Source organism: Thamnophis elegans, chromosome 4, assembly GCF_009769535.1.
Source record: "Thamnophis elegans isolate rThaEle1 chromosome 4, rThaEle1.pri, whole genome shotgun sequence".
Lineage (NCBI taxonomy): Eukaryota > Metazoa > Chordata > Lepidosauria > Squamata > Colubridae > Thamnophis > Thamnophis elegans.
The window spans coordinates 58622915-58649281 of record NC_045544.1 but is presented as its reverse complement, the minus strand read 5'-3'; the positions used below and the strand labels follow the sequence as shown (position 1 = coordinate 58649281).

Sequence of the window (26367 nt, the reverse complement as noted above, 5' to 3'; positions counted from 1 at the left end):
GTATATTCCTGTAAATCCATCAGCAACTTACTTACCGGGCTTCCTGACTTATCTTGTTTTTTTCTTTCCAAAAGTTCCTTTCAAGTAAAAATGTATGCAGCTTTGCAACTCGGTGGAGAGGGGAGAAGTCCCCAGCTCAAACTAGCCTTTCTTACTTTTTGTTCAGGTTCACCAATTGGAAGAATCCAAGCAAGAATAATGAGAAACTCTGTCTCTCTAGCCAGACTGAGAAGAAAAATGGGGCTCAGCCAAGAGGAAGAGTCATGGCCAAAGCTTTTCACTTCTCAGTCTCTGGCCAAATAGACAGAAGATAACTCATGCTTGGACTCTCCAAGCAGCGCACAGGAGAAATCTGTGATCTCAACTTCCAATATGGCACTCTATATTCCTGTAGATCCATCAGCAACTTAAGATGCTTACCAGGCTTCTTGACCTATCTTGTTTTTTTTCTTTCCAAACGTTCAAGTAAAAATGTATATAGAAAACAAGCAAGTTGCAAAACACTAGAAGATGGAAACACCCAAAGGCATTCTGAGAAAATTAAGTGTGGGGAAGTATAACCAAGCAGCTAGTTTGGAAGATGGTTGCCTGGCTTGAAGGGAGCGAAGGGGGGGGGGCAATCGTATCATAAGCTAAAGGTAGAAAGGAGCTTTGCCATTTTGTTTTCTGGTAAATCCATGTAACCACATCTTACTATGATAGGTCATGTCATGCATTCAAACTTGTAGCTATTTTCCACCATTAAATATACTTAGCTTAGAGAAAGCTATTGGAAAGAAAAAAAGCAAGAAAACTTCAGGAAAATGTGATTTGAAAACAGCATGCAGCCAAAGATTGCCTACATTTATAAATGTATTTATTTTTAAAAGCCTGTTAGGCTAATGGTCATTACTAAACTGTAGCAGCAAATTCCAAGTAATTTTAACATATAAAATATTGTTTTGCTATTGAATTTCTCATAAGTTCGTTTAATTGGTTGGTCTAAAGACCGGGTTTTTTTCAACTGAAGTAATGAGCAAATTTGAGAGCCATCACACTCACTGTCTAGACAGCCACCTTTTGTCTTGTCCAGGCAGAACAAGAGCAGAGTCTGGCAACAATTCTGTGCATTGCAATTCTGTGCATTGCAAACCAGGTTGTACCCAATGCAAATCACTCAGAATGTTGTGAAGTTGCCAAGGGCAACTTCAACATTTTACAGTGTCCATGCCCTCTTGCTTTGGATATCCTTTCATGTTTAAGTCACTTGCCTGACCACCAAGCCACACTAGCTGCCCTCACACATCTTATTTGGCCTTTCTGTTCTCCTTGAAGCCTGCTGTTTTTCTATACCCAGTGGCATTCCTCCGCACATAACAGGCAAAGATAGGGAGGCAGCAGGGTGGATGGTGTGAGATTGGCACTTCTTAGGACCTTGTGTTCCATGTCGCTATCACAGAACACAGAAGACCGGCTGCTTCTGTGGTAGAGGGCAGAGCTGAGAAGCAGCAACATCATCTCAGCAAATCCTAGCAAATTTGGCTAGGATAAAGAAAATGGAATGATATCCTAGTCCAGGGATTAGAAGGAAGGCTGAACTCCTTGTCTGGCCTCTGCTAGTTGCGTTTGCTACTAGCAAAACTGTATTGCCCACGCAACTCTCCCATAAGAGATCTTCCTTTATCTGTCTCCCATGAACTTGTAGAAAGCCAGAAAAAACTTCAAAATTCTGCTACTAAGGACTATATCAATATTGTTCCACTTAAGCTTGTGGCGTCTGTTTCTTGACCTGCTCTATCTTAAAGAGTGTTGGCATCAAATTTGAAAAGCTGATTGTGTTTTCTTTTCCCTGTCTCCTATACCCCAGCAAATTATGGTGGAGCCAAACTGAGCTTCTTTACCACGTTTCTTCTCTTTCCTAGACTTAAAGTGGGCTTCTCTTTTTATAACCATTTCTGTGTATTTCCTCCAAGGTCATTCATGTGGTTCATATTGTACAGAACTACACTTTGGTGCCAACCCTTGCAAAGCAATGGCCATCTTCTTCCTGTTGCTAAATTACCATCCTGCGCATCTCAAAGGAGATGGTCCCTGTTTGTATCCCACACTAATCATTTCCCCTTCTAAAATCCTAAGATATTCTACCTGCACTAGAATTTGAGCCAATCCCTACTTTTACCATATTGACAGATCTGAGCAAAGTTGGACCATCTGAAAGGATCTAGAACTCAAGATTCAGAAATAACTCGTGCCTGGGATACCTGTCCTGAGCTGGGTAAGTTTCCATGTCATCTCTAGCAGTCCACTAATGCATTTCTGAAAGTTTGCCTTGTCCTTATAGTGGATCAGATGGAGGTTTGATCCTGATGCTCAATCCTATGCACTGGGATTACCAGCATAGAAGGAGAAACTATGCTGGTAGGAAAATTTATCTTACTGGTCTAGACTCCACCAAGTTATTCTGGACTCCAAAAAGATACCTCCAGAAATGGTGAGACTCTGAAAGGGTTCTTGCTGTTCTGTCAAGTCAGCTTGACTTTTAACTTCAGATTGTTTGTTGCCTATTATTTTAAATAGGACCAAAGTCTTCATTATTTGTTATTTAACTATCCTGTTGATTTAGGAAACAGCACTTCCAACAGACTCCAAGGAAGTAACATCAAAGAGATACAGGAGGTCTTCACACAGTACATTTTCTGAGAGGTAACCTAACCACAGTTTACTCAACCCAATTGTACATTATATCAGAAACCATGACTAACAATACTTGCTGGGATACTTAATGTATTGTGGTATGCTAAAATCAACTAGTTTGGAGTGACATTTTTGATTCAATGTGCCTTGGAAATCCAGATAGCTGAGTTAATTCAGTAACCACAATTCAATTAGCCAGAGAATGAGGGGGGAAAAGGAATTGTGTCATCTTCTCTAGCTTTTTATATTAAGCAAATGTTGCAGGACTTGATGGATCGACTAAATTCTGGTCACCATAGTCACCATGCTTATCAATGCTTTTAGAAGAAAATTGCACATGGACACACACAAAAATCCCTGAACATCTTCTTGGATTGTGAGAGAATTAAAAATTCTGCCTGTTTGGGGGACTTTAGAGAACTATGAAATTTTTTATTTGCTAAATCAATCAGGGCTGCAGAAATTACGGCCATTAATTTCCATTACTATAGAAACCTGAATTAATTTCTGCTGTTACCTCTGTGAGATGGGAGTGAGCTGCATTTTAGTAATATTTGTGCAGCAAAGGTAACATGAAATAACTTCTAATGTATTATGAAAGTTACCCTAGACACTGGACAGTTTTGCTACATTCTCATTATTTAGTTGTTAGGATGGAAGTAGTCAGTTATGGTCTGGTAGGTAGCTGGTCAGGTAGCTCTAGCCCAGGGCTCTCCAAATTTGGCAGCTATAAGACTTGTGAACTTTAAGTCCCAGAATTCCCCAGCCAGCTTATAGTTGCCATGTTTGGACAACCCTGCTCTAGGCCAGATCACAAACCATTCAGTTATAGCAGGAAGGGTGTGGATGGAGTGAAAAGTTTTACTTTCTCCAGCGCAAGTTGTATTGCCACAACAGGCTACATCTGGTTAGGGGACAGGAGGCTAAAACATATAAAGAATGATTGCTGGACTTGGCTATGTTTAGTAAAGTTTAATGAAAAGAAGGACTAAGGACGATAGCAGTGTTCCAACATCTAAGGGGTTGCAATAAAGAAGAGGAAGTCAAGCTATTCACCAAAACACCTGAGGACAGGACATGAAGCAATGGATGGAAATTAATCAAGGAAAGAAGCAACCTAAACTAAGGAGAAATTTCCTGACAGTGAGAACAATTAATCAGTGGAACGATGTGCCTCCAGAAGTTGTGGGTACTCCATTACTGGAGGTTTTCAAGAAGAGATTTGTCTGAAATGGTATAGGATCTCCTGCTTATGCAGAAGGCTGGACTAGAAGAGCTCCAAGGTCCCTTTTGTTATTCTGTTAACTGAAAAGGCCTAGTACAGTGTTTTTCAACTTTAATACCTTTAACACAGGTTCCGCATAGCCTTGAAGAACTGGCTCGCCCGTCAGGCCTGGGGATAGGATAGTTACCCCTCCCGAATGATGAATGTATGTTGCTTGCTATTTTATTACTTGTTTGTCCTAATGTCTGTATTTCCCCTTCCCAGTTTTTGTGTGAGCCGCCCTGAGTCCCCTCAGGGAAAAGGGCGGCCTACAAATTCTAATAAATTCTAAATTCTAAATTCTAATTCTAAACTTCAATCCCCAGAATTGCTTGGCTAGCTTGGTGGCTGGGGAATTCTGGGAGCCAACCTCCCTCTCTCACCTGCGATGAGAAGGCATCCAAACTGGTCATTGCTTGTGAATAAATAAATAAATAATAATAATATAATAAAATAAATAATAATAAACAAACAACAACAACAACAACAATTACATTTAAAACAGTTAAAAATTGACAAAATCACCATCAGTCAAATGCAAAAAGCCGCACTGCTTGGATCTGCACGCATATTACGAAAGTACGTTACAACGTCCTAGGCCCCTGGGTGGGGCCCGACTAGTAACCAATGCCAAATCCGGCGAAACAACTGGCTGCTGTGATACAATTGTATAATAATAATAATAATAATAAATAATGAATAAATATATAAGTAAGTAAATAACAAACAAACAAATGCCCGAACAAATATTTGGAAAAGAAACTCCAACTCGGTGGCAAAGCAAAGTCAGCCACACCCATCTCCCAATTCCTTCCAGGCCACTGCTTCCGCCTCTGAGTTCGGCACCTCACATTATAGGCCCGGTAAGAGAAGATGCCCTCCGCCAAAGAGGAGGAGGGCGAGGCGGATCTGCGCAGGCGCCGTAGTGAAAAAAAGGGGCCCAAGGCTCGCGGCACGCCGAGAGCTGCGTGCGCGACGTCGTCCCCCCGCGGTGGTGTTTTTTCTTTTTTGTTGTGCGCCGTCCTTGTTGTCTCGTGAACCCCGCGGCCGTCATGCTCTGCCGCTTAGCTGTCGCGGCCGGCCGTAGGTGAGAACCTTGCGGGGTCGGAAAGCCCTTGAATTCCCGGCCAAGGACGTGACGAGAGGCGGGAGATTAGGAATGGGCAGGACGCGAGGGTGGATTGTTTGGGAGGAGGAGGAGAGCACTGCTGGAAGGACGCTTGGATTCAGTCGAAGACGGCTGCCCCGAGCTAATAGCAATAGCGCTTCGATTTATATACCGCTTCATAGTGCTTTACACCTCCCTCTAAACGGTTTACAGAGTCAGGCCCTCAACTATCTGGGTCGTCGTTCATTTGAGTTGCAGGCTTATCGTCCCAGTGAAAGCCAGTATAGCTGGAAGGGTCTGCGCTGGGCAAAGCATGAAGCTACCCCGTTAAACTTTTGCATATAGGTTTTATTCTGTGTCCAAAGGAACTGTGCAGCTTAAATGTACTGTTATTTGTCCCTGGCACTGACAGTCCGCTAATGACATGCTTTTCAATAATTTTGGAACCGGCTTTGGCAATTGCACATTAACCTTGTTAGGTAAATTATTGTCATTAGCCAAAGTCATTGGTTCCTCCCTCTATAAACCGGAGTTTTTTTTATTCATTGAATTTGGATGCTACCCATGTCACTGTTAACGGTGACTCTTGGTGACTTACAAAGTAATTAAAAAGTTAAAAAAAGATAGTACAAAAAGTAGGAAGATTAAATAAACTAAAAAACAGAGAGGACTAGCAACGTGGAGGTGGGGATCTTCTCTCTATCTCACCTCCAGCTTACAACGCCCCTATTCGGACTCCATACCAACTGGCAAATAGGTAGCTTAGTGCTCTGATGATGTTCCATTGGACATAGATTTCCATGAACATGCTCTTCTTTAATACTTGCTTTTTGGAAGTTTCCACCCCCAGAATTAAAACGAGTTTTCTGCATGTGCTGTCATTTTGTGTTAATCTGGATTTAGAGGCCAAGTGTAGCAACCCTGACAACGTTTTTCTAGCACTTTCCCCTTTGACAGTTTATTAGTAAACATTACATATATTCTTCCATAAAAGAGAAACAAAAACAATAATTGCATTTTATAGCTTAACTTTGGTGTCACATTTTAATGTTTGTGGAGATATGTATGTTGTTTTATTATGTTGTTTTAACTCTTTGCTGGGAGCTACCCAGGATTTGATATAAGATAAGCACCTGTATAAATGTTGAAAGAAAAAGAATGAATAAATGAATCGAGGGATGGGATGGCAACAGCTTTATTTACTGATTAAGAACATAATTTTGACCAGAAGCACAAAAGAAATCTAATATCAACTTTAATGAAAAATAAAATTCAGACTTTTATTTTTAGCAGTAATAAGTGATAAATGATAGTCAGTGCTTAGTGTTCCCAATCCACATGCACAATACAGTTCATATTTGTAAAATACATTTAAAGAATAAAACAAATATTAGATGTAGTTCAGTTTGAAAGAAATGTGTATCACAGTGCAGAAGATATGAAAGAATCTCCCATGGAGAGGAGGGCACGTCTTACACTCTTGGTAAAATTAGAAGAAGCTGTTGCAAACAAAGGAATACAGGTAGTCCTCGACTTACAAGCATTTGCTTAGTGACCATTCGATGTTACAACTGCACTGAAAAAAGTGACATGACTAGTTTTAAGGACCATTGCACCATTCTTCTCTTACGTGGCAACTGGCATGTATTTATAACAGTTGCAGTGCCTCAGGGACCTTGAAAAAGTCATTTGGAAAGCCAGATTCATTTAACAACCATGTTACTAACCATCGCAACGATTCTCTTAACAACTGACAAGAAACGTTGTAACATGGGACAAAACTCACTTAACAACTCTCTTGCTTAGCAGTGGAATTCTTGTGCTCAATTGTAGTTGTAAATCGGGGGCAACCTATATGTAAATAAGAGACTGCTGGAGATGATATCTACAGATGGCTGCAGAGCTTGAGATCAGTTGTTTGCTTGTTGAATTTAATGCTTATGTTGCATTTCAGAGGACAGTTACCTCTTTCCCATACCTCATCTCTATCTCAGGTATGAGTGTAATGAGATTGAACAAATTAATTGTGTGATATTAACATAAACCATACTTAGGGTGATCCCTGTAGCCCTGTCATTGTCTTGGACTAGGTTTTGTTTCTCTTCAGTTCACAGGGAAATAGAAGTAATGATGATATGGGTAATTGTGGCAATAAATGATAGATAATAATGATTATGAAAATTTTAACAACTAAATGTATTGGGTGATAGCAAAAAAAATCCTACAAAATGAAAATCAATGCATGTTTATTATATAATTTATTTATTGTCTTTCAGAAATAACACTGCGCTGATTACCTCTCTTGGTTGCCTGGCCTCCAGAAAAAAGCACACTCTCCCTGACTTGCCCTATGATTATGGTGCTTTGCAACCCCATATCAGTGCAGAAATTATGCAGCTTCACCACAGCAAACATCATGCTGCATATGTAAATAATCTGAATATTGCTGAAGAAAAATACAAAGAGGCTTTGGCAAAAGGTACTGGGAATAATATATCACTGTACATCTTTCTAGTTTTATTCCTGCTAAAACTGACTCTTTATGACTGTTCTATGTACATTTATTTCCTCTGTGCTAAGAGGAATAATTATTCAAGGTGAAAGCTATCTTCTTTGAACTGTCAGTGAGTCAGACCCTCACACAAACTCTTTTGAATTCTCAGAGGAAAACATGGCATATAAATGCAGTAATTTTGTTCCTATCTTCTCTTACCCAACTGGAGTGCAATAGGGGCCATTGTAGAGTCCAGGATCCACATGTCAAATTTGAGTTTAAAAGACTGACAAACAATAATGAAATCAATTTGAGGAGTTGTATGCAAAATGAATATGTTAAAGAGAAGGTATTGTATCATATCAGCTAGCAATTGATAGTAGCCTTAACATATTTAGGTTATGAGGAAATCATAGTTGAAATTTATTGTTCCCTTACTTGTGCAAGTAAGCAGAGGAAGCCATTTGTCGTTTGTGCCTTCCACTGTCATGAGATTGCAAACTAATACAGTAATATCAGTGGAGTTAGCTAAACGTATATACAATTGCCCTCATGTTATTGAGGATTATGTTGTCCCAGATAGTAAGTTATTGAATATAACTCTCAATCCTTGCCATTTGGAAGGTAACTTAAGTTTATAAGTTTGTTTCTAAGGTACCGGCATACTATTCATGAGGACTTTGTATGATGTTTCTCAATAATTGCTCATAGAAGCTTTACAGATAGAATACGGAGAAGAGATATAGTCCCTAAGAGTTTAATAATTAAACTGGGACAGGAGTGCTTTTAGTTGATGGTTGCAAGAAAAGCAAATACAGTTATCCAAAAATCTTTATTCATAAGATGTAGCCAAGCATTGTTCTTGGTGTGTGGTCTAGAGATAAATAAAAAGAATCTTATTCAAACTGCATGAAGCAGAAAATAAAAATCAATTTGCATAAAGCCGATTTATATTTGCATTGTAATTCAAGTTGCATTCTGTGTTTCATCAGAGGAAAATTTGATTAGTCTGATGATTCTTTTTTTATCAAAACAAGCTTTCAGCATAAGAGTTTTCCTTTTTGGCATTATTTCCATTTCTAATTAAAGATACATTCAAGAAAAAAAGGCTGGGAAAGCAAGTTTTGTTTTATCTTTCCCCTAATTCAGATGTGGGTCAGGAAGCAGCAATTACAATTCCTTGAAATTGATATGAAGAAGCATGGATTTGGAGTATTGGAACCCAGAGCTAAAGGGAGCCAGGTTAAGTTCCTAACAGTTTAGAGATTTTGCTGAATTGAAGAATGCCAACACATGTTTTAATTCAGGATGTGCATGACAGTACTTGAATACATGTGTGAATTCTTAAATGGAAGGCACTTGCATAAGATGTTTTGGGTTAGAACTTAGTACTGCTTTTTCTCTGTTCTTTCCATCTTCAGGGGATGTAACAGCCCAGGTGTCTCTTCAACCAGCTTTGAAGTTCAATGGGGGAGGTCACATTAATCATAGCATCTTTTGGACAAATCTGTCTCCTAAAGGTGGAGGAGAGCCAAAAGGTTTGTATTTGAACTGGTTTATGGTAATAGAAAGTTCGGCAGTTTGAATCCCTAGCACCGTATAATGTAGCGAGCTCCAGTTACTTGTCCCAGCTTCTGCCAACCTAGCAGTTTGAAAGCATGTAAAAATGCAAGTAGAAAAATAGGGACCACCTTTGGTGGGAAGGTAACAGCACTCCGTGCGCCTTCAGCGTTTAGTCATGCCGGCCACATAACCATGGAGATGTCTTTGGACAGCGCTGGCTCTTCAGTTTTCAAACGGAGATGAGCATCGCCCCCTAGAGTCGGGAACGACAAGCACATATGTGGGAGGGGAATCTTTACCTTTACTTTTACCTTATGGTAGTTTTTAGTAATATTGATACAGGCTTAAGTAAACTTTGGGTTTATTTTAGAAATTTTACTTAAGTTTTAAATAAAACAAATTGGGTTCTTTATCAGCGGCAAATAAAAATCAGATCTGAATGTTTGACCTACCTCACTCCAAAATGCTTATTTAATGTTTGCAACGTGGGTGTCCACAGGGAGGATCAACAGTAGCAAAATGGCAGACAGGCCAGATAATTAAAATCCTGCCCCTTTTTACAGGCATCTAATGTATAAAAAGGGGGCACAATGTCTTAGTGGTTAAAGACATGAGTTTGTCAGCTGGAAAGCTGACAGCCTGAGTTTGGAACCAGAGTGCTGTAGGATGGGGTGAGCTCCCATTCCTGCCCCAGCTCCTGCCAACCCAGCAGTTCGAAAGCATATACATGTGAGTAGATAAATAGGTACCACTTTGGTGGGAAGGTAACAATTTCATGCACCTCGCTATATAGCTATGCTGGCCACATGATCACGGAAGGGTCTTCAGACAACACTGGCTCCCTTGGCTAAGAAACTGAGATAAGCACTGCCCCCTAAAGTTGGATATGACTGGACGGGAAACCTTTACCTTTATAGTGTGTGCAACACATGTTAAAAAAGTGGGACTTTGCCCAGTTACTTCTGCCATTTTGAACCCCTCTCACACTCCTGTTTGCAGCCTTCAGGATTAGCTTGACACAATGATAATGTCTGGTATGAGAAATAATAATTATATAGATACAAAAGTTCTGTCTTCTGCCTCGATGATATCCATGTTCTCAGGGTCTATTAACAAAGAAAATTCTTCATGTTACTAATATTAGAGCTAGTTTTACAGTGTCTGCAAATTCATGGGCCTAGAGGTGGGGCATCTTTTCAGATGCCATGCTGGGACATATTTATTAGTGGCAACTAAAATATTTCTGTATAGCACTTAGACTTATATACTGCTTCACAGTGCTTTACAGCCCTCTCTAAGCAGTTTGCAAAGTCAGCATATTGCTCCCAACAATCTGGCTCCTCATTTTACCCACCTCAGAAGGATGGAAGGCTCAGTCAACCTTGAGCCTGGTGAGATTCGATCTGCCAAACTGCTGGCAGCCTGTGATCAGTAGAAGTAGCCTGCACTCTAACCATTGCGCCACCACGGCTCTATATGGTTTTCAAAAAATATAAATTAGAAATCAGGAAAGAATTTATGAAAGCAAACCAAAACATTGGTATTAACATTTATGTCATTTTAATACCAATATTTTAGTTTGCTTTCATAAATTCTTTTGGTCCAATACAGCAATTGATAATCATGAAATAAATCAAGATTATGGCTTTCACCAAAAGGCCGGAGCTTTGTTTATGGAGCATTAATGGCCAATAATAAAACAAGTGATTCACATTAAGTATTTAGGAGTTGTCATTTGTGCCACTGGTTTGAGGAAAATCCATGGGAATATGTTGCTGGTACTGGACAAAGATCTGACAGTCCCTTGTTTTTTTCTGATCCAAAGGAGACTATTATGTTCCAGCTGCACTTAAGCTCTTTCAGGCTGCGTTGCTAGCCCAGTTCTTTTAAGGGACTCTGGTTGCCCCTCCAGCTTCATGTTTCACCTCTCTGGAGAGGGTACAGTCTAAATTCACCTGAACAGCTCTCTACACATCTACAACGGAATCAAGATCACGTGAAGTGTTAATACCACTTTATAATGCCTTGGTAAGGCCACACTTGGAATACTGCATCCAGTTTTGGTTGCCATGATGTAAAAAAGATGTGGAGATTCTAGAAAGAGTGCAGAGAAGAGCAAAAAAGATGATCAGGGAACTAGAGGCTAAAACATGAAGAACGGTTGCAGGAACTGGGTATGTCTAGTTTGATGAAAAGAAGGACTAGGGGAGACATGATAGCAGTGTTCCAATATCTCAGGGGTTGCCACAAAGAAGAGGGAGTCAAACTATTCTCCAAAGCATCTGAAGGTAGGACAAGAAGCAATGGGTGGAAACTAATCAAGGAGAGAAGCAACTTAGAACTGAGGAGAAATTTCCTGACAGAACAATTAATCAGTGGAACAACTTGCCTTCAGAAGTTGTGAATGCTCCAACATTGGAAGTTTTAAAGAAGATGTTGGATATCCATTTGTCTGAAGTGGTGTAGGGTTTCCTGCCTAGGCAGGGGGTTGGACAGAAGACCTTCAAGGTCCCTTCCAACTCTGTTATTCTATTCTAACTATAGACAGGTAAGATAAAAGCTGAGTCAAGAGTGCCCAACTTCTATAAACATTTGGTTAAAACTCAAGTTATATCTTCAAGAATTAGCATCTTTCATTCTTTAGGACAATTTTCAATCTGTTAGATTCAAGGCTGTTGAATCTAATGTTTTAAATCTTGGCTAATCTCCCGCCTCAGTTCTTAAAATGGAATATGATCAGGTGAAACATGCCCTGAAGCAAGGGATAAAGGATACAAAGAGGCAAACAGACCTAGAGAAGGCCCCTGGCTTCCTGTCACCAGTATGCAATAGATATATTGTCTCTTCTGCCATCTACCTTACATGGCTAGAAATACCCAGCCATCAGAAAACTTTCTTGCCGATGTCAAACTCTCCTCCTGCAGTATTGGATGGTAAAGATAAAAAAATACCAAGACTCTGCCCCTGTGATTCCAAAGAAGTGGAAACTACAAAATATGTTCTTCGTTGCTCCTTTTATGGAGATGTCCATACCAGATTTATACTGCCTCCGATTAGATATTATGATTTGCCCAAATTTGGCTTCTACCCAGATGCTGCTCCTCCTAGATATAGAACCCAGTGGTGGGATTCATTTTTTTTACTGTCGGTTCTGTGGGCGTGGCTTGGTGGGCATGGCATGGCTTGGTGGGTGTGGCAGAGGAAGGATACTGTAAAATCCCCATTCCCTCTCCACTCCAGGGGAAGGTTACTGAAAAATCTGCATTCCCTCCCGATCAGCTGGGACTCAGGAGGCAGAGAATAGATGGGGGCGAGGCCAGTTAGAGGCCGGTTCTCTGAATGACTCAGAATTTCTGCTACCGATTCTCCAGAACTGGTCAAAACCTGCTGAATACCACCTCTGATATCCCTTCTTTTACAAACACGAAATAGCTCTTGACTTTTGCTGCTTACTGTTCTGGTGGATCAGCATTATAGTAGCAGCATTGCTAAACAATTACCATTAACTAACATATCCTTCTCTAATCTTGATTAGGAGGCAGCTTGATAAATTACAATTATAATCCGGATGATAATGGATGTCTTACTATGATTAATATTGCATTGAATTGATGGGAGGAACATAACAAAATATGTACTTTTTTAAGGCTGCTTTTATTTTCTTCACCTTGGTTAAGATTATGTTGATTTATTTACACCAACTGTCTTTGGAATTAATCTGAAATAGTTGTTTGGGCTACCTGATTTAAAAAAAGACAAGTGCTATGTAAATGCAGACTCTTTATATATTTCTCATTTTAAGGAGAGCTTTTGGAAGCCATTAAACGTGATTTTGGCTCATTTGCAAGTTTTAAGGAGAAACTTACAGCTGTTTCAGTTGGTGTCCAAGGCTCAGGTTGGGGATGGCTCGGTTTTAATAAAGAATCTAATAGACTCCAGATTGCTGCCTGTTCCAATCAGGACCCTCTCCAGGGAACCACAGGTAAGATTCTCTAGGTGGAAGTTGACTACATCTGTTAAAGACCATTTTTAGCTGCAGAAGGAATAAAACAATAGCAATTAGCATTTAGACTTACAGTATATATATACTGCTTTACAGCATTCTGAATGGTTTACGGAGTCAGCATATTGCTCCCAACACTCCCTCATTTTACAACTTTGGAAGGATAGAAGGCTGAGTCAACATTGAGCCGGTCTGGGTCAAACTCGAGGCAGGGAGCAGAGTCATCCTGCAATATTGCATTCTAACCACTGTGCCACCATGGCTGCAATATGAGCCTTGATGATTCTGCTTGTGTTTCACTAGTGAATGCTTTTGCTTTATTCATGAGACGAACTAGTTTCTGACAGTCTCACTTGCATAGCAGTTCGGATAAGAAAACAGAGTAAACCAGACACGAGCAATGTTTGTAGGCATATTGATGTTCAGACATTGATATAAAATAATACCTGTTGGTGGAAAAATTTCCAAACTGCTTCTTCCCTGCAGGTAAGAAATAACTTAGTCTCTCTTTCCAGCTTCTCATTTCAGTCTTGTGGTGGCTGACCACCTGTTTTGAACCTGAACCTGTTTTGCATTGAATAAGAATATTTTAGGAGGTATTTTCTGTATCTATAAGAGGAGCATTTGCTTTCTCTTTCTGTCTTAAGACAAAAACACAATTTTTACAACTTTCTAGGATTAACAAAATAACTCTTCTTTCTACACCTTTATAATTTGCAATAGCGTATTTAGAGAAACACTACTGTTTCCTAGAGGAAGAAGGTAATCTTTGATTTACAATCACAATTGAGTCCAAAATTTCTGTTGCTAAATGAGACATTTGTTATGTGAACTTTGCCCTATTTTACAAAGGTTTTTTGCCACACTTAAGTGAATCACAGCGGTTGTTAAGTTAGTAACACAGTTGTTAAGTGAGTCACTTTTTTCAGTGCCATTGTAACTTTGAACGGTCACTAAATGAACTGTTATAAGTCAAGGACTACCTGTAGTTCCTTCCAAGAGGCATGATGGGTGTGTAATGAGAGTAATTAAACCTGTCAGGAAATAGGTTCATTTTGAAAAGTATGTTTTATATGCCATTGAAAGAAGCTAGTACTAGTAACTGGGTGGTCAGTGTTTATTTGGGTAATAGTCCTATAGGCTTTTTTTAAAATTGGGATTGGGGGTATGTTTGTGGCAATAACTTGTTAAAGTTTGCAGTATTTTAGCAATATTTTTCCTCTTTTTTTAGGACTGACTCCTCTATTGGGAATTGATGTATGGGAACATGCATATTATCTTCAATATAAAAATGTTAGACCTGACTATCTCAAAGCTATATGGAATGTGATCAACTGGGAAAATGTATCTTCAAGATATACAGCTTGCAAATAATAGAACAGAAAATCTTACAGAAACAAGATCTAAGTGATCCTCAGATTATTTTCATAATATGTTGCAGTTCAATTGCTAATTATTCCATCACTGAAAATATCACATCACCAGAAAGTCTTCTCTATCAAGCTAATTTGAACCTAATTGTGGCAAACGTGTAGGTTTGAAGTGCTAATTGTCTCTCTTAAAAAACGAGTTAGCCGATTTTCTGAAAGAATGTAAATTTCTAAAACTTAAAAATGGATTACAAATTAAATTCCTTTTAGTAACATGGGAATTTGAATGCTTTTGAATAATTTCTTGCAATTTGAGGAAGAGTCCAGGAAATAAAATTTAGAGAACATTTAATAAATTAGATTTTTTGAAAAGTTATGTATCAAGAACTTCACGGTACTTAAATAAGTTATACTGTTACACTCATGTTAATGATAAAAATTTGGCATGTTCATTATAAAGATTCAAAATCTCTGTAAGTTGGTAAATATAGAAAGTTAACTTGTGAAATTTGAGCTTCTGAAAGGAGGAAAATCAGTATCAAGTATATAAAATAAATTGATTGGATTAAAGATGTAATTTGCACTTTGTGTCTTTGAGTGAAATATATCCATTTATTGCTATGTCTACTATATATCTCACTATTGTATAGACGCTCCAAAAATAAAAGTGCAAAATGACTCTTAAGTCATTAAATAAACATGTATAATGCTAATGGACCATTTTAGAATGAAAGAACTTTAGGATTAAATGCGAAAACTATGGGGATTGGTGTATTGAGTATGCTTGGGAAAATGGTTGTTAAAAATTCAGAATGTCACATTCTTATATACTTTATAAAATATGGAAAAAGTGAAAATGAAAAAATTGTAGGTTTAGATATAAGGCAAGCTGAATAGGCTTAAATTATAAAACATTGCACATAAATATGATATTGAAAGTTGGTTGCAGAATACAATAGACTAAATAGAATGCCTGACAAATGGTTCAGCTGTGAGCAGGGAACAAGCCAAGGTTTGATTTGTGTCAGTAATATTTTGATACCAGAGATGTGTTTGGGGACATGAATATGTGTGCATTTTTGTATGCAGATCATGCTGTGTTGTTGGCTGAGAATCCAAATTTGCAGCAGATGTTAGGATAGATAATGCAATGAGTATGGATGAAAAATATAAGATCGAAATAAGTGTTTTTTGAATCAACAGATGTAAATTATATATATAAATGACCAAAAATTAGAGCATGAAAATGATTCTGTGCACCTTATAACGATCTAAAAAACATTAATCCATATCACTTATATATCAGAAGCAGGGAGGGGATTCAGTTGTCTAGGAAGTACAAGATGTGGATTTTGTGTGTTTTATAAGTGTTCCTTAAGTCATTTCTGTAAAGCCATGAGGGTGAATGAGTACAAAATGTTAACTCAAGTGTTTATGCAACCTGATCATCAAACAGGGAGGCCATGGCTATGTCTGTTGCTCTTGGATTGAGTATAGTAGACTTCCATCCCTTTGAGAATTTACAAATCAGTATACAGTATGTAGAGATGGTTGATTTTCTATTATGTAAAGGTAGCAGAAAGTCTTTAACATTGCCACTAGATGGCGGTGCTGTACCATACTTAGAAATTCTGTTTGGCTAATGTAATAAGTTATAGGCATTTTTAAATACTAATTTGTCAGGTCAACAAATGTAGAAAGTGTGTGCATAAGCTTGAAGAAGTGTGAATATTAGTTATCCAACTCAGCAAATGGAAAGATACACTATATTTTATGACAGGAAACCTGTTAAAGGCTAAACAGATTTTATCATTTTTTTATTTTAACGGCTTTCAATCCACTCTCCCCATTGCCTCAATTGACATAGATAAGAATAAATATCTATCCCAGAATTGAGGACCGGAATACAGCAACCCTATTTATAAAGACTTACTAGGGAATGGAGGAGCTTTGGAACAACAATATCCAAAGATTTTGCCTAAATCAATGCCAACAGCTGGTTCTATTCACAGAGATATCATATTACACCTCCCCCCTCATTCCTTTTCAGTTAGCAGGTCTGGCATTAATGTATATGTGTGTGTGTGTGTGTGTATGTGTGTGTGTGTGTATGTATGTATGTATGTATGTATGTATGTATGTAATCACAGACAAAAAATATGTAACTTGCAACCAAGTAGAAGCTCTTGATTTTTTTCAAATGGGAGAGAGATGGTTTTCAATATCTGCCCTTTTTTTAAACAAATGAAGTTTTCAGTGAGTGGCTGCAATGAAAGTTCTCTTTTTAGTGTTGACAAAATAAAAATGGCATAAAAATGGGAACATGTCTCTTCTCTGAAATCCTCTTGGGATTGAGGATCTCAAGGGTGTGTATCTTGGGGACTGCAGTCAAGAAATTGAAAGATGCTCCTGGGGAGGAAAGCGATGGCAAATCTAGACAGCATACTAAAAAGCAGAGACATCACCCTGCCAACAAACGTGCATATAGTCAAGGCTATGGTTTCACCAGTTGTATGCTGTGAAAAATGGACCATAAGGAAGGCTGAGTGCCAAAGAATTGAGGCCTTTGAACTATGGTGCTGGAGAAGACTCCTGTGAGTCCCTTGCACTGCAAGGTGATGAAACCGGTCAATCCTAGAGGAGATCAGCCCTGACTGCTCTTTAGAAGTCCAGATCCTGAAGATGAAACTCAAATACTTTGGCCACCTAATGAGAAGGAAGGACTCACTGGAGAAGAACCTAATGCTGGGAAAGATTGAGGGCAAAAGAAGAAGGGGACGACAGAATGAGGTGGCTGGATGGAGTCACTAAAGCAGTTAGCTTGAGCTTAAATGAGGATGGTAGATGACAGGAAAGCCTGGAGGAATGTTGTCCATGGGGTCGCGATGGGTAGGATATGACTTTGCGAATAACAACAACAAAGTGTGGCTTCAGCTGTAAAAGCATTGAATCTGCGAAATTGGAATTTCTGATTTTTCTAATATTTTACCCATTAATAATCATATTAAAAAAAAATTTAAATGGCATTGTCTTGTTCATTCATGTATAAAGTTGTTTCATCCACTACAAGCACAATAGGATCTTGTTTATTTAAAGTGTATTCTTTCAACTGATGTTCCAAAACCAGTTTGGTAAACAGAAATGTATGATCTCATAAGTTTAAACCAACTGAAATACTAACGTCCCATAGGGCTTTTGTTGCAGAATAATTTACAAAATACTACACACAAATTCTTACCTATGTTTAAATTGAATAAAATTGCAAATAAATTGACTAAAGGCAGCAGTCTTCTGATCCCTGGAAGTAAGTTCAGAGACTTTTCAGGATTGTAAATAAAGTAAATCAAGAGTTGCGTAATACTTTACCAGCTGAGATAATGCGTATTCTGTTATTTGCAAGCTTTACCTAGTAAATAAATGTACGCAGACACTGCATAGTCAAATGTATGAACTTTCCATCAGTAGAGGGAGTTCTTTAGCTGGTTATGGTTGTCTAGCCTGGATATTATAGCAACTTGTATAAATAGCTCATATTTCTCTGGATATTTTTCTGTTTGGGGGTGCACACAAGCTTCCTCGTGCTGTCATCATGCATTTCTTTCCATGTTTATAACTATTTTTAAAAACTGAAATTTCCACACTGTCTAGCCTATATCTTTAAACATAATTAACAATTGTAAGACTTCAGAAGCTTTAAAACAGGAAAGAGGTAATTGAAAAGGCACCAAAGATTCTTGATCCTTTAAAATATATGCATGTGCAGAATTGCTACACATGCAAATATTATATTAAAAAAACATAGCTGACAAACTGACCAAATCTATTTATTTGAAAATCTAAATTTAGGATGGGGAATTTCTTGGCCTCTATGCTTGACCAATCCAACTTGTGAGGCTTAAGGCAAGGTTTCTTTCCGTATGCAATATCCTTTATCAATATCTTGCTATTCTAGTACTGTTTTTATACTTTCACAAGATTATTAGCAGGTTTTGGTTGGCTTTAGCTATATTAAGCTTCTCCCACTTTTAGATGAAGAAATGAAGCAAGGGCCTCTGATGCTGCTTGAGGATCATAGTCGGTCATGTCTAGGTGAACTGCTTTTCTAGGCTGTGGTCTTTTTCATTTAGGAAGAATCCTGTTGGGATAATCTCTTGTATTCCCTGATCCATGATCTTAGCTGAATCAAATCTTACCTTTTGGGGCAAGTGGTGGGCCAGACACATGATGATTCTACTTCCAGAGACATGGATGCCCATCACAAAAATGAATGGGTAATGTCAGAAATCGCTTTACATGTGTCATGAAGTAATGTCAATCAAACCTCATTCCCTGGTGGCATGAAGGCTGCCAATCAAGTGAGGAGCTGCATCCAGGCCATCCACATCAGTTTTCCCCCTAGATGTACTTCATTGTAAGACTGAGAGGGATTGTGTAGGTTTTAACAGAATAACAGAATTGGGAAGGTCCTTGGAAGTCTTCTAGTCCAACTCCCTTCTCAAACAGGAGACTCTATATCATACCAGACAAGTGGCTATCCAAACTCTTCTTAAAAGTGTCCAGTGATAGAACACTCACAATGCCTGAAGGCAAGCTGGTTAATTGTTCTCACTGTTTTGAAGAAGAAACATTCACATCTTCTATTTGATCCTTTCCACTAGAACTTGAGGTTTTCTGAAAACAAAAAATTGTAGACACATTTTTTTGCCACTTTATTTTATTATTTTGACACATGAAAGGATTTTTTTTTCATATGTGCTTTGATGAGTCAGGACAACATTTGGTGGGGCCCCCCAAATTCTCAACCACTTTAACTGGACCTCTATCAATGGTATATATACCATCTCAATCACTAAGATAATGGGGCAGGTTGGAGCAGATTTTAAGGTAGGAATGATTCACTTTTTGCTTTTATCATACAGGGGCGCAAAAATGTGCTGTTGATATCAGACTGCTTTGATATACACTTTGGCGAAGTGTCAGATTCCTCCTGGGGCTACAAATTGCAGGATGAAGTCTTCACGTGGTCCATGCATATTGCCCTCTTTGGAAATATTGAAGAAAAGGCAGAATATAGAAAAATCAGTAGAACTAAAGATGTATCTTTGTATGACTCTTAAAGAAAAGTAAGCAGGCCAAGAAGATGAACACTCTACTTATAGTCAATAGAAATCCAACCTGATTTAGTGACAACTGTGTAGTGATATAATCATTTCCATTGTATGCAACTAAAAAATGTGACACCAAGAATGCTACTTGGTTTCCCCTGTAAGTGATCATGATGGAATTTTTTTACATGCTAGTTTTCTAAACCAGAATTTTGGAAGGATACCAGACTGGGAAAAAACCTAAATTAGTCAATTCCTGTGGACTATTGTAGTTTTAGTGTATCATGAGATCTTAGGCTAAGAGTCTTTCTGGTGAAAATATTTCTACTTTCTTAGTAGTCTGCATCTCAGAACCAATGAACAAGGTAAGTATATTATATATTCATGTTTATTATGTCATTTATCTGTAATATTCCTTCCTATACAATGAGCATTAATTTCCTTCGTCCTGTTGGTTTGATAGAAACCTAGTCCAAAAGACAGGTCCTTTCCACCAAAAATATGGCTTGTAGAACACAAGTGTGAAATCCATCTTACTAACAAGGGCCATTTATAGATAGGAGTGGTTGCCAACATCAATATCACAGAGTACTTGAAATATTTATGCAAAGCAAAATACTGTCTTGGAATCTTAGTGCAAATGTACTAAGTGCAAATGCAAGGGACATATATGGAAGTTTCCATACACATGAGTGCCATATCTAGACTAGTTCAGCCCAATCAGTTCAGTGCTTAGGAATTTGGGACACTGAGAACAAAGCAAGTCTCTTTTCCTAAACCTACTTACATATACGCCTCCCAAAAATCCTGCAGTCTTTATGGGAGAGACAGTTGTTTAGCATCCAAACTTCTTTTTTCCTTTGCCTTGGAAAATAACTTACTTTGCCTTTTGTAAAGTAAGCCATAGTAACAGTCTGAAAATACATCAGTAGTTTCCATGAGCCAATTTGGAATGAAATACACACTACTATGGTAGCCTGGAAAGTCAGCAATCAGGGCCAGACATCAACGTACACCATCGTTACAAGCTGCAACTTACCTATGCAGAAGACTCCAAGCTTGTTGAAATTCCTGAAAGGGCCAAATGTGTGTGTCATTTTGGATCAGTTATAGTAACTCACCACATCGTGAATGAACAAAGTAGTGGAATAACTGCAAGGGTTTGGCCTGTTAACCCCTGAGAAGCTTGGGTTGTATAAAGACTGAAGTATTTCACCGATTTCTTTGATTTAACTTTATTCAGAGCAAGCAATGGGTTTGTAATTAATCATAGGTTAACAACAATGTTTCCCACTCCATCTCTTTTTAAGTGCCTTTCTGCTAAAATGAAAGTAGGCAATGAAGTCAATTTGATGTCATGGTTAAAGGCATCACTCTGGGAACTGGTAGACCATGAGTTCTAGTTTGACCTTAAGACATAAAGGTAGCTGGGTAGCTTGGACCAGCCATTCTCTCTTGGCCCGGCCTAGGAAGAAGACAATGGCAAACCACTTATGCAAATATTTCCAAGAAAAATGCAAGGACTGGTTCAGACACTTGTCAGGAGTCAACACTGATGTGAAGGGTGGGAGGGAGGGAGGGAGGGGGAGAGAGAGAGAGAGAGAGAGAGAGAGAGAGAGAGAGAGAGAGAGAGAGAGAGAGATCAGGACTGAATGGGAGGTAAAGGAGTGTGATGCAGTGTGAGCTAAGAAGTGAAAGTTGTGTGACAGGTTTTTAGTCTACCCAAGGGTATCAACCTGGTGGCCTGTGGGCCAGATGCGTCATATGTAGGCCACACCCACCCCAGCTCCGCGAATGGGAAAAATGTCATGAAACATCACATGATGGCAAGGTGACGCAACAAGTTTAACACCTGTGCTCTACACAATGGCCTAACAGGCAGCCCTTCACAGAAGCTGCAGAAGGAGTTTTCATTTGGTGAAAAACATGAACATTTTTCAACTTTTGTATAATTTTTCTAGGGAAAAAGGAGAACATTATAATTATATTTGGTATCAGTTTGCTTGTTTGCTATTCTCTTTCACATTGCTGTACTATATATTTACACTAATTGTTTGGTTTCTCCCAAAGAATCCAGGGATTATAGCTAGTTGAGGGCACCCAGAATAACTATATTTACCTGGGGGAAAAAAGGAACAAACAAATTTCAGGGTACAATGAATATCTTAAAGAAATGCACCTTACTGACTACATTACTTGGCTTATAGCAGTGATAGTGAAGCTTTTGAGCTCTGTGTATCAGAAAACCCTACCTTGACGTCTGCTAGTATGTCACATACACGCACACCCTGCACAAAAGAAAAACAATTCATAGCTAAGAAGAGTAATAAATTAAATAAATTAAATAATTTAGTACTTATGTAATTGAGAATATTTTTCAAAACGCTTAGGTGAGGCAGCCCCAGGTTGCATGAGGCCTAGAAAAGAAGGTATAAATTAAAATTTAAATAAAATCAAGGCTAATGGATAATCAGTTAGGAAAGAGTGATTGATGACTGGTTTTTGTATATGGTATTCACAGCCAAGTGCATAAAGATAAAAGAATATAGAAATATCTACAATAAAAATGGATTGTGAAGATGGTAAAATGTGCAGAAATGGCTTATTTGGCTTCTGATTGGGGAAGGAACAACTACTTTTATGAAAGACTAGAAACCCTTTATGGACTTTTTGCTGGAAATGGATAAAAATAAACTGGTTATTTCTATATTTAGCATTTAATAAGGGTTGAATAAATGGAGAAGGGAAACATAATTTAGAAGGGACAAAATAGTTTCAAGAATGCTGCTGTAGAAAAAGATCTGAAGATGCTTCTTTAGGTTTTTTGTTTTATTTATCTTTGCTTTCTACTGTTTTTTTTTCTTGCTTGCTTCTGCATTTTTGTGTTTATCTTTTAACTTTGTAAACACGCACCCACACAAAGATAGTTAGACAGAGGATGGATGGATAGATAGATAGATGGATAGATAGATGGATGGATGGAGGGAGGGAGGGAGGGAGGGAGGGAGGGAAGGAAGGAAGGAAGGAAGGAAGGATAGATAGATAGATAGATAGATAGATAGATAGATAGATAGTTAGATAGATAGATAGATAGATAGATAGATAGATAGATAGATAGATAGATAGATAGAAGTTTTTTTTACAAAGTTAAAAGATAAACCCAAAATATAGAAGCAAGCAAGAAAAAGAAGTACCTCAACAGGTATAAGACTTTTCTTTTTTATAGATCCAAGGCACATACCTGTTTCTAGACAACAGACGAGGTATTTTGGCCTTGGAAATATGTATTAAACATCACAGATAGCAGTAATGATGGTAGACATCAGATATCATAGTCAGTGACGTGCGGTGACCTTCATGGCCGGTGAGGCAAGCGCGAAAGCCCTGCTGAAGCCCCGGTGCCGCATCTGCCATAGAGCAGGACTGGGACCGGGACCTGCTCTATGGTGGATGGCGCCAGGACTTTAAAGCCCTGCCGCTGGGACCCTCCTGCCACGTCCTGGGCAGCAGGGCTTTAAAGTGGTGGCAGGGCCCCAGCGGCAGGACTTTAAAGTCCTGGCACCGTCCGCCATAGAGCGGGACCTGGTCCCCCTCTATGACGGATGGTGCCAGGACTTTAAAGCCCTGCTGCCCGGGATGCGGCGGCAGGGCTTTAAAGTGGCGGCAAGGCCCCGACGGCAGGACTTTAAAGTCCCAGCGCTGTCTGCCATAGAGCGGACTTTAAAGCCCTGCCGCCATTTTAAAGCCCTGCCGCCAGGGCCTGAGTGGCCATGATTATCCCCTCCCCAGCCAGGCAGCCCACCCAGCCCATTCCTCCCCCGGTGCGGCGAGCTCCAGTGGGCTGGACACGGGTCCAAGGGGCCTGGCAGAAGAAAGCAAGCACCAGCCCGCTACCGCTGTGTCCAACAGGCCAGGCGTCTCACGTGTATGGCCTGTTGGACACAGCAGCGAGAACGTCTCTGTCGCTGCCGTGCTCCGCCACCTTGCCCCCTGCCTCCTCTAACCCCACTGCTGTGAAGAAAGAAACACACACACACACACACACACACACACACAAATTCCTCACAATAAAAAATTACAAATTAAATTACAATAATTTTGAATCCCCCCCTCCCTCCATCCGATCCACATACCTTTTCCAGCTGTGGATTTCAACTCTCCTTTTGTCCGCCCGCCATGATGAAAATGTAAAAAATTAAATAAAAAAGCAACTTACTTAGGTAAGGCAGGATTGGCTGCTCCCCGATCTGGAGGCGGGAGAATCACGTGCCTCCTTTGCATAAGGAATTTTTCACCTTTTAACCCTTGCTTAACTCTGAGCAAGGGTTAAAAGGTGAAAAATTCCTTATGCAAAGGAGGCCCATAGTTCTCTCGCCTCCCCCTATAGTTAGCACTAAGCCACTATGACTCTGGAGTCTGGCAGCAACTACCTTAGCCTTTTTAATTATTTTAAAAATTCTTTTCTTTTCCTCATGACACTGGTGAGGCCCCGCCTCCCCTGACTGCACGTCCCTGATCATAGTGGTAGACAAAGATCCTAAGAAATGATGGTAGGAATTAAGTAACATATAGCCAGGGGTGAAATTCAGCAGGTTCTGGAGAACCGGTAGAGGAAATTTTGAATAACTTGCAGAACCGGCAGGAGTGGAGAGGGAATGGGGATTTTGCAGTATCCTTCCCCTGCCATACCCACCAAGCCACACCCACAGAACTGGTAGTAAAAAAAAATTGAATTTCACCACTGCATACAGCTTACCAATGAGCAAAACTAGAAGTAGGGAAAGAAGATTCCAGAGCAAGCCTCATGTTCAAAACAAAGAGCGTGACTGCCTTTGATAAAGTTTCCATAATGGATTCCCATAATGAAATAGGACAAATGGCTGAAGAGTATGTATCGTAATGGACTCTTAATTCCCAGAGAGATTTTGATTGAATTAGATCTGTTGAAATCTTTATGTTAACTGAGGGGAGCTTTGCAGCATTAGCCTAAATAATGATAGATAATGGTTCATAGTAAATGTTATTGCATGCTGTATGGGTCTCTGTGTTTTCTGAATATCAGAGAGTTTCTCCACTCAGAGATTAATTTGGGCAAAGATGAGTTCTTCCTGGCTTTCTAATCCATTTTCTTCTGAGAGGAAACATCTGCTAAAGCATTTCTTTTTCTTTGAGAGGCTCTGAACAGTTCCTTTGCAATAAATACACTTTCCATGTGATTTTGATTTAAATATAAAAAGAATGATAGTTTTGCAGCCAAAATACTTTCTCACATGTGTGTTTATATATGTTTTTCAAAACTATCATGCAAGGTCAAACAACAAGACATTATGGAATCCCTTGAATGATATGAGAGATTGAATTATAATTTTGGAAAACAGAACAAATGGAAACAGCTTAAAACACATTTTATCACGCTGCACTAGGTGTGTACAGATGTGCTTTGAAAATATGCATTAGTTTTTAAGCCAAAAACTTTTGTTTCAAAATTCTGAGGCAATAAAGAAATGCTAAAGTATGTAGTTAGTCAATGGAACATAATATTACCTACTCCATCAAAAACTCTTTTAATTTGGTTGACTAACTGTCTTATTCTTCTGTTTCAAAGATTCTGTTTCAAAGGCTTAGCAGTTCATCAGCTCTATAGATAAAAAGGAGGGAGAACAAGACCTTAAAATTTTATCCATTAATATTAAATTGATAAATTAAATAGCAAACTTCTCTAAGTGTGCAAGTTACTGGGTGAGAGGAGAAACTTCCCCACTAGGACAAGAAGCAATGGGCATCTTGTTTATCTCCCTCTACTTCTTAATTAAATACCAGTAATTACAACTAAAAATATTCCTGGGTCATGATATTTTATTAATCCATTCAGAGCAGGGATGTCCAAACGTTTTGCAAGAAGGCCAGATTTGGTGAGGTGAAAATGTGTGGGACTGACCATTCAGCCTGACATTCTTTGAACCATTAACATTAATGTGCAGTGAAGAAAAAAACGCCGGCCAGCGGGGATGAGTGACAGCTGAGCTGGCAGGGAGAAGAGGCTGTGGGCTGCTCAAAATTTGAAAACGGGCCACAATTGGCCCCGGCCAGATTTTGGACATGCCTGATTTAGAGGGAAGAGAAGTGGATGTCTTTGCAGTGTTTTAGATACTGTCCATACTGTACATTGATGCATATATAAATATATTCTAATATATATATTCTATGCTATAGAACAGTGTTTCTCAACGTTGGCGACTTTAAGTCCTGTGGACTTCAACTCCCAGAATTCCCCAGCTCGCTTAAAGTCACCAAGGTTGAGAAACACTGCTATAGAACAAATACCATAGGTGAGTGAAAATGATGAAATAATTGAAAGACCTTATTAAGAACATTATTTTTTAGTAAGTGTAAAAAATGCAAAAAAGAAAATAAGAAAAAGAAATACATAAAGAAGTAACTTCTGAGTAAATATAAACAAACTCAAGAACTCTTCACCCCAGTTAAGTATACAAACAAATCTTTCCTCTTCCCAGATCCCATTTAGTATCTATATACAAATCCATAATTCATCAACCTTTCAGTCCTGGTGTCAGCAAACAGTCCAGTAAGGATTATCAGAACTTTAGAGAAATGCTAGTTTGATCTAGTGGTGAAGGCATCAGGCTAGAAACTAGGAGAGTGTGAGTTCTAGTCCTGTCTCAGACATGAAAGCCTACCAGAGTTCCAGAGATTGCACCAGGCAACACCAGGTATGTAGTGACATTCAGTTGTTTTTGGTCAATTAAGTTTGTTTTGTAATTTTCCA

At 39.0% G+C, this 26367-nt stretch overlaps 1 protein-coding gene across 2 annotated transcripts; it reads left to right on the top strand.

Annotated features, from left to right (window-relative positions):
* The first annotated feature begins 4807 nt into the window (after positions 1–4807).
* SOD2 (superoxide dismutase 2) lies at positions 4808–15063 on the top strand. Of its 2 annotated transcripts, none has more exons than XM_032215816.1 (5): positions 4808–5024; positions 7322–7524; positions 8961–9077; positions 12905–13084; positions 14337–15063. In XM_032215816.1, the coding sequence occupies exons 1-5, from the start codon at positions 4990–4992 to the stop codon at positions 14477–14479; spliced, it is 678 nt and encodes a 225-aa protein (XP_032071707.1). In that variant the 5' UTR covers positions 4808–4989; the 3' UTR covers positions 14480–15063. The 2 variants fall into 2 exon arrangements, with proteins under 2 accessions (XP_032071707.1, XP_032071708.1); XM_032215817.1 differs by having other exon boundaries at positions 4810–4928.
* Positions 15064–26367: the final 11304 nt, after the last annotated feature.

Coding starts and splice junctions, on each gene's coding strand:
- SOD2 (XM_032215816.1), top strand. CDS start 4,990: ATGCTCTGCCGCTTAGCTGTCGCGGCCGGCCGTAG. Junction 7,525..8,960: donor CAAAGAGGCTTTGGCAAAAG/GTACTGGGAATA, acceptor TTCCATCTTCAG/GGGATGTAACAGCCCAGGTG. Junction 13,085..14,336: donor CCCTCTCCAGGGAACCACAG/GTAAGATTCTCT, acceptor CTCTTTTTTTAG/GACTGACTCCTCTATTGGGA.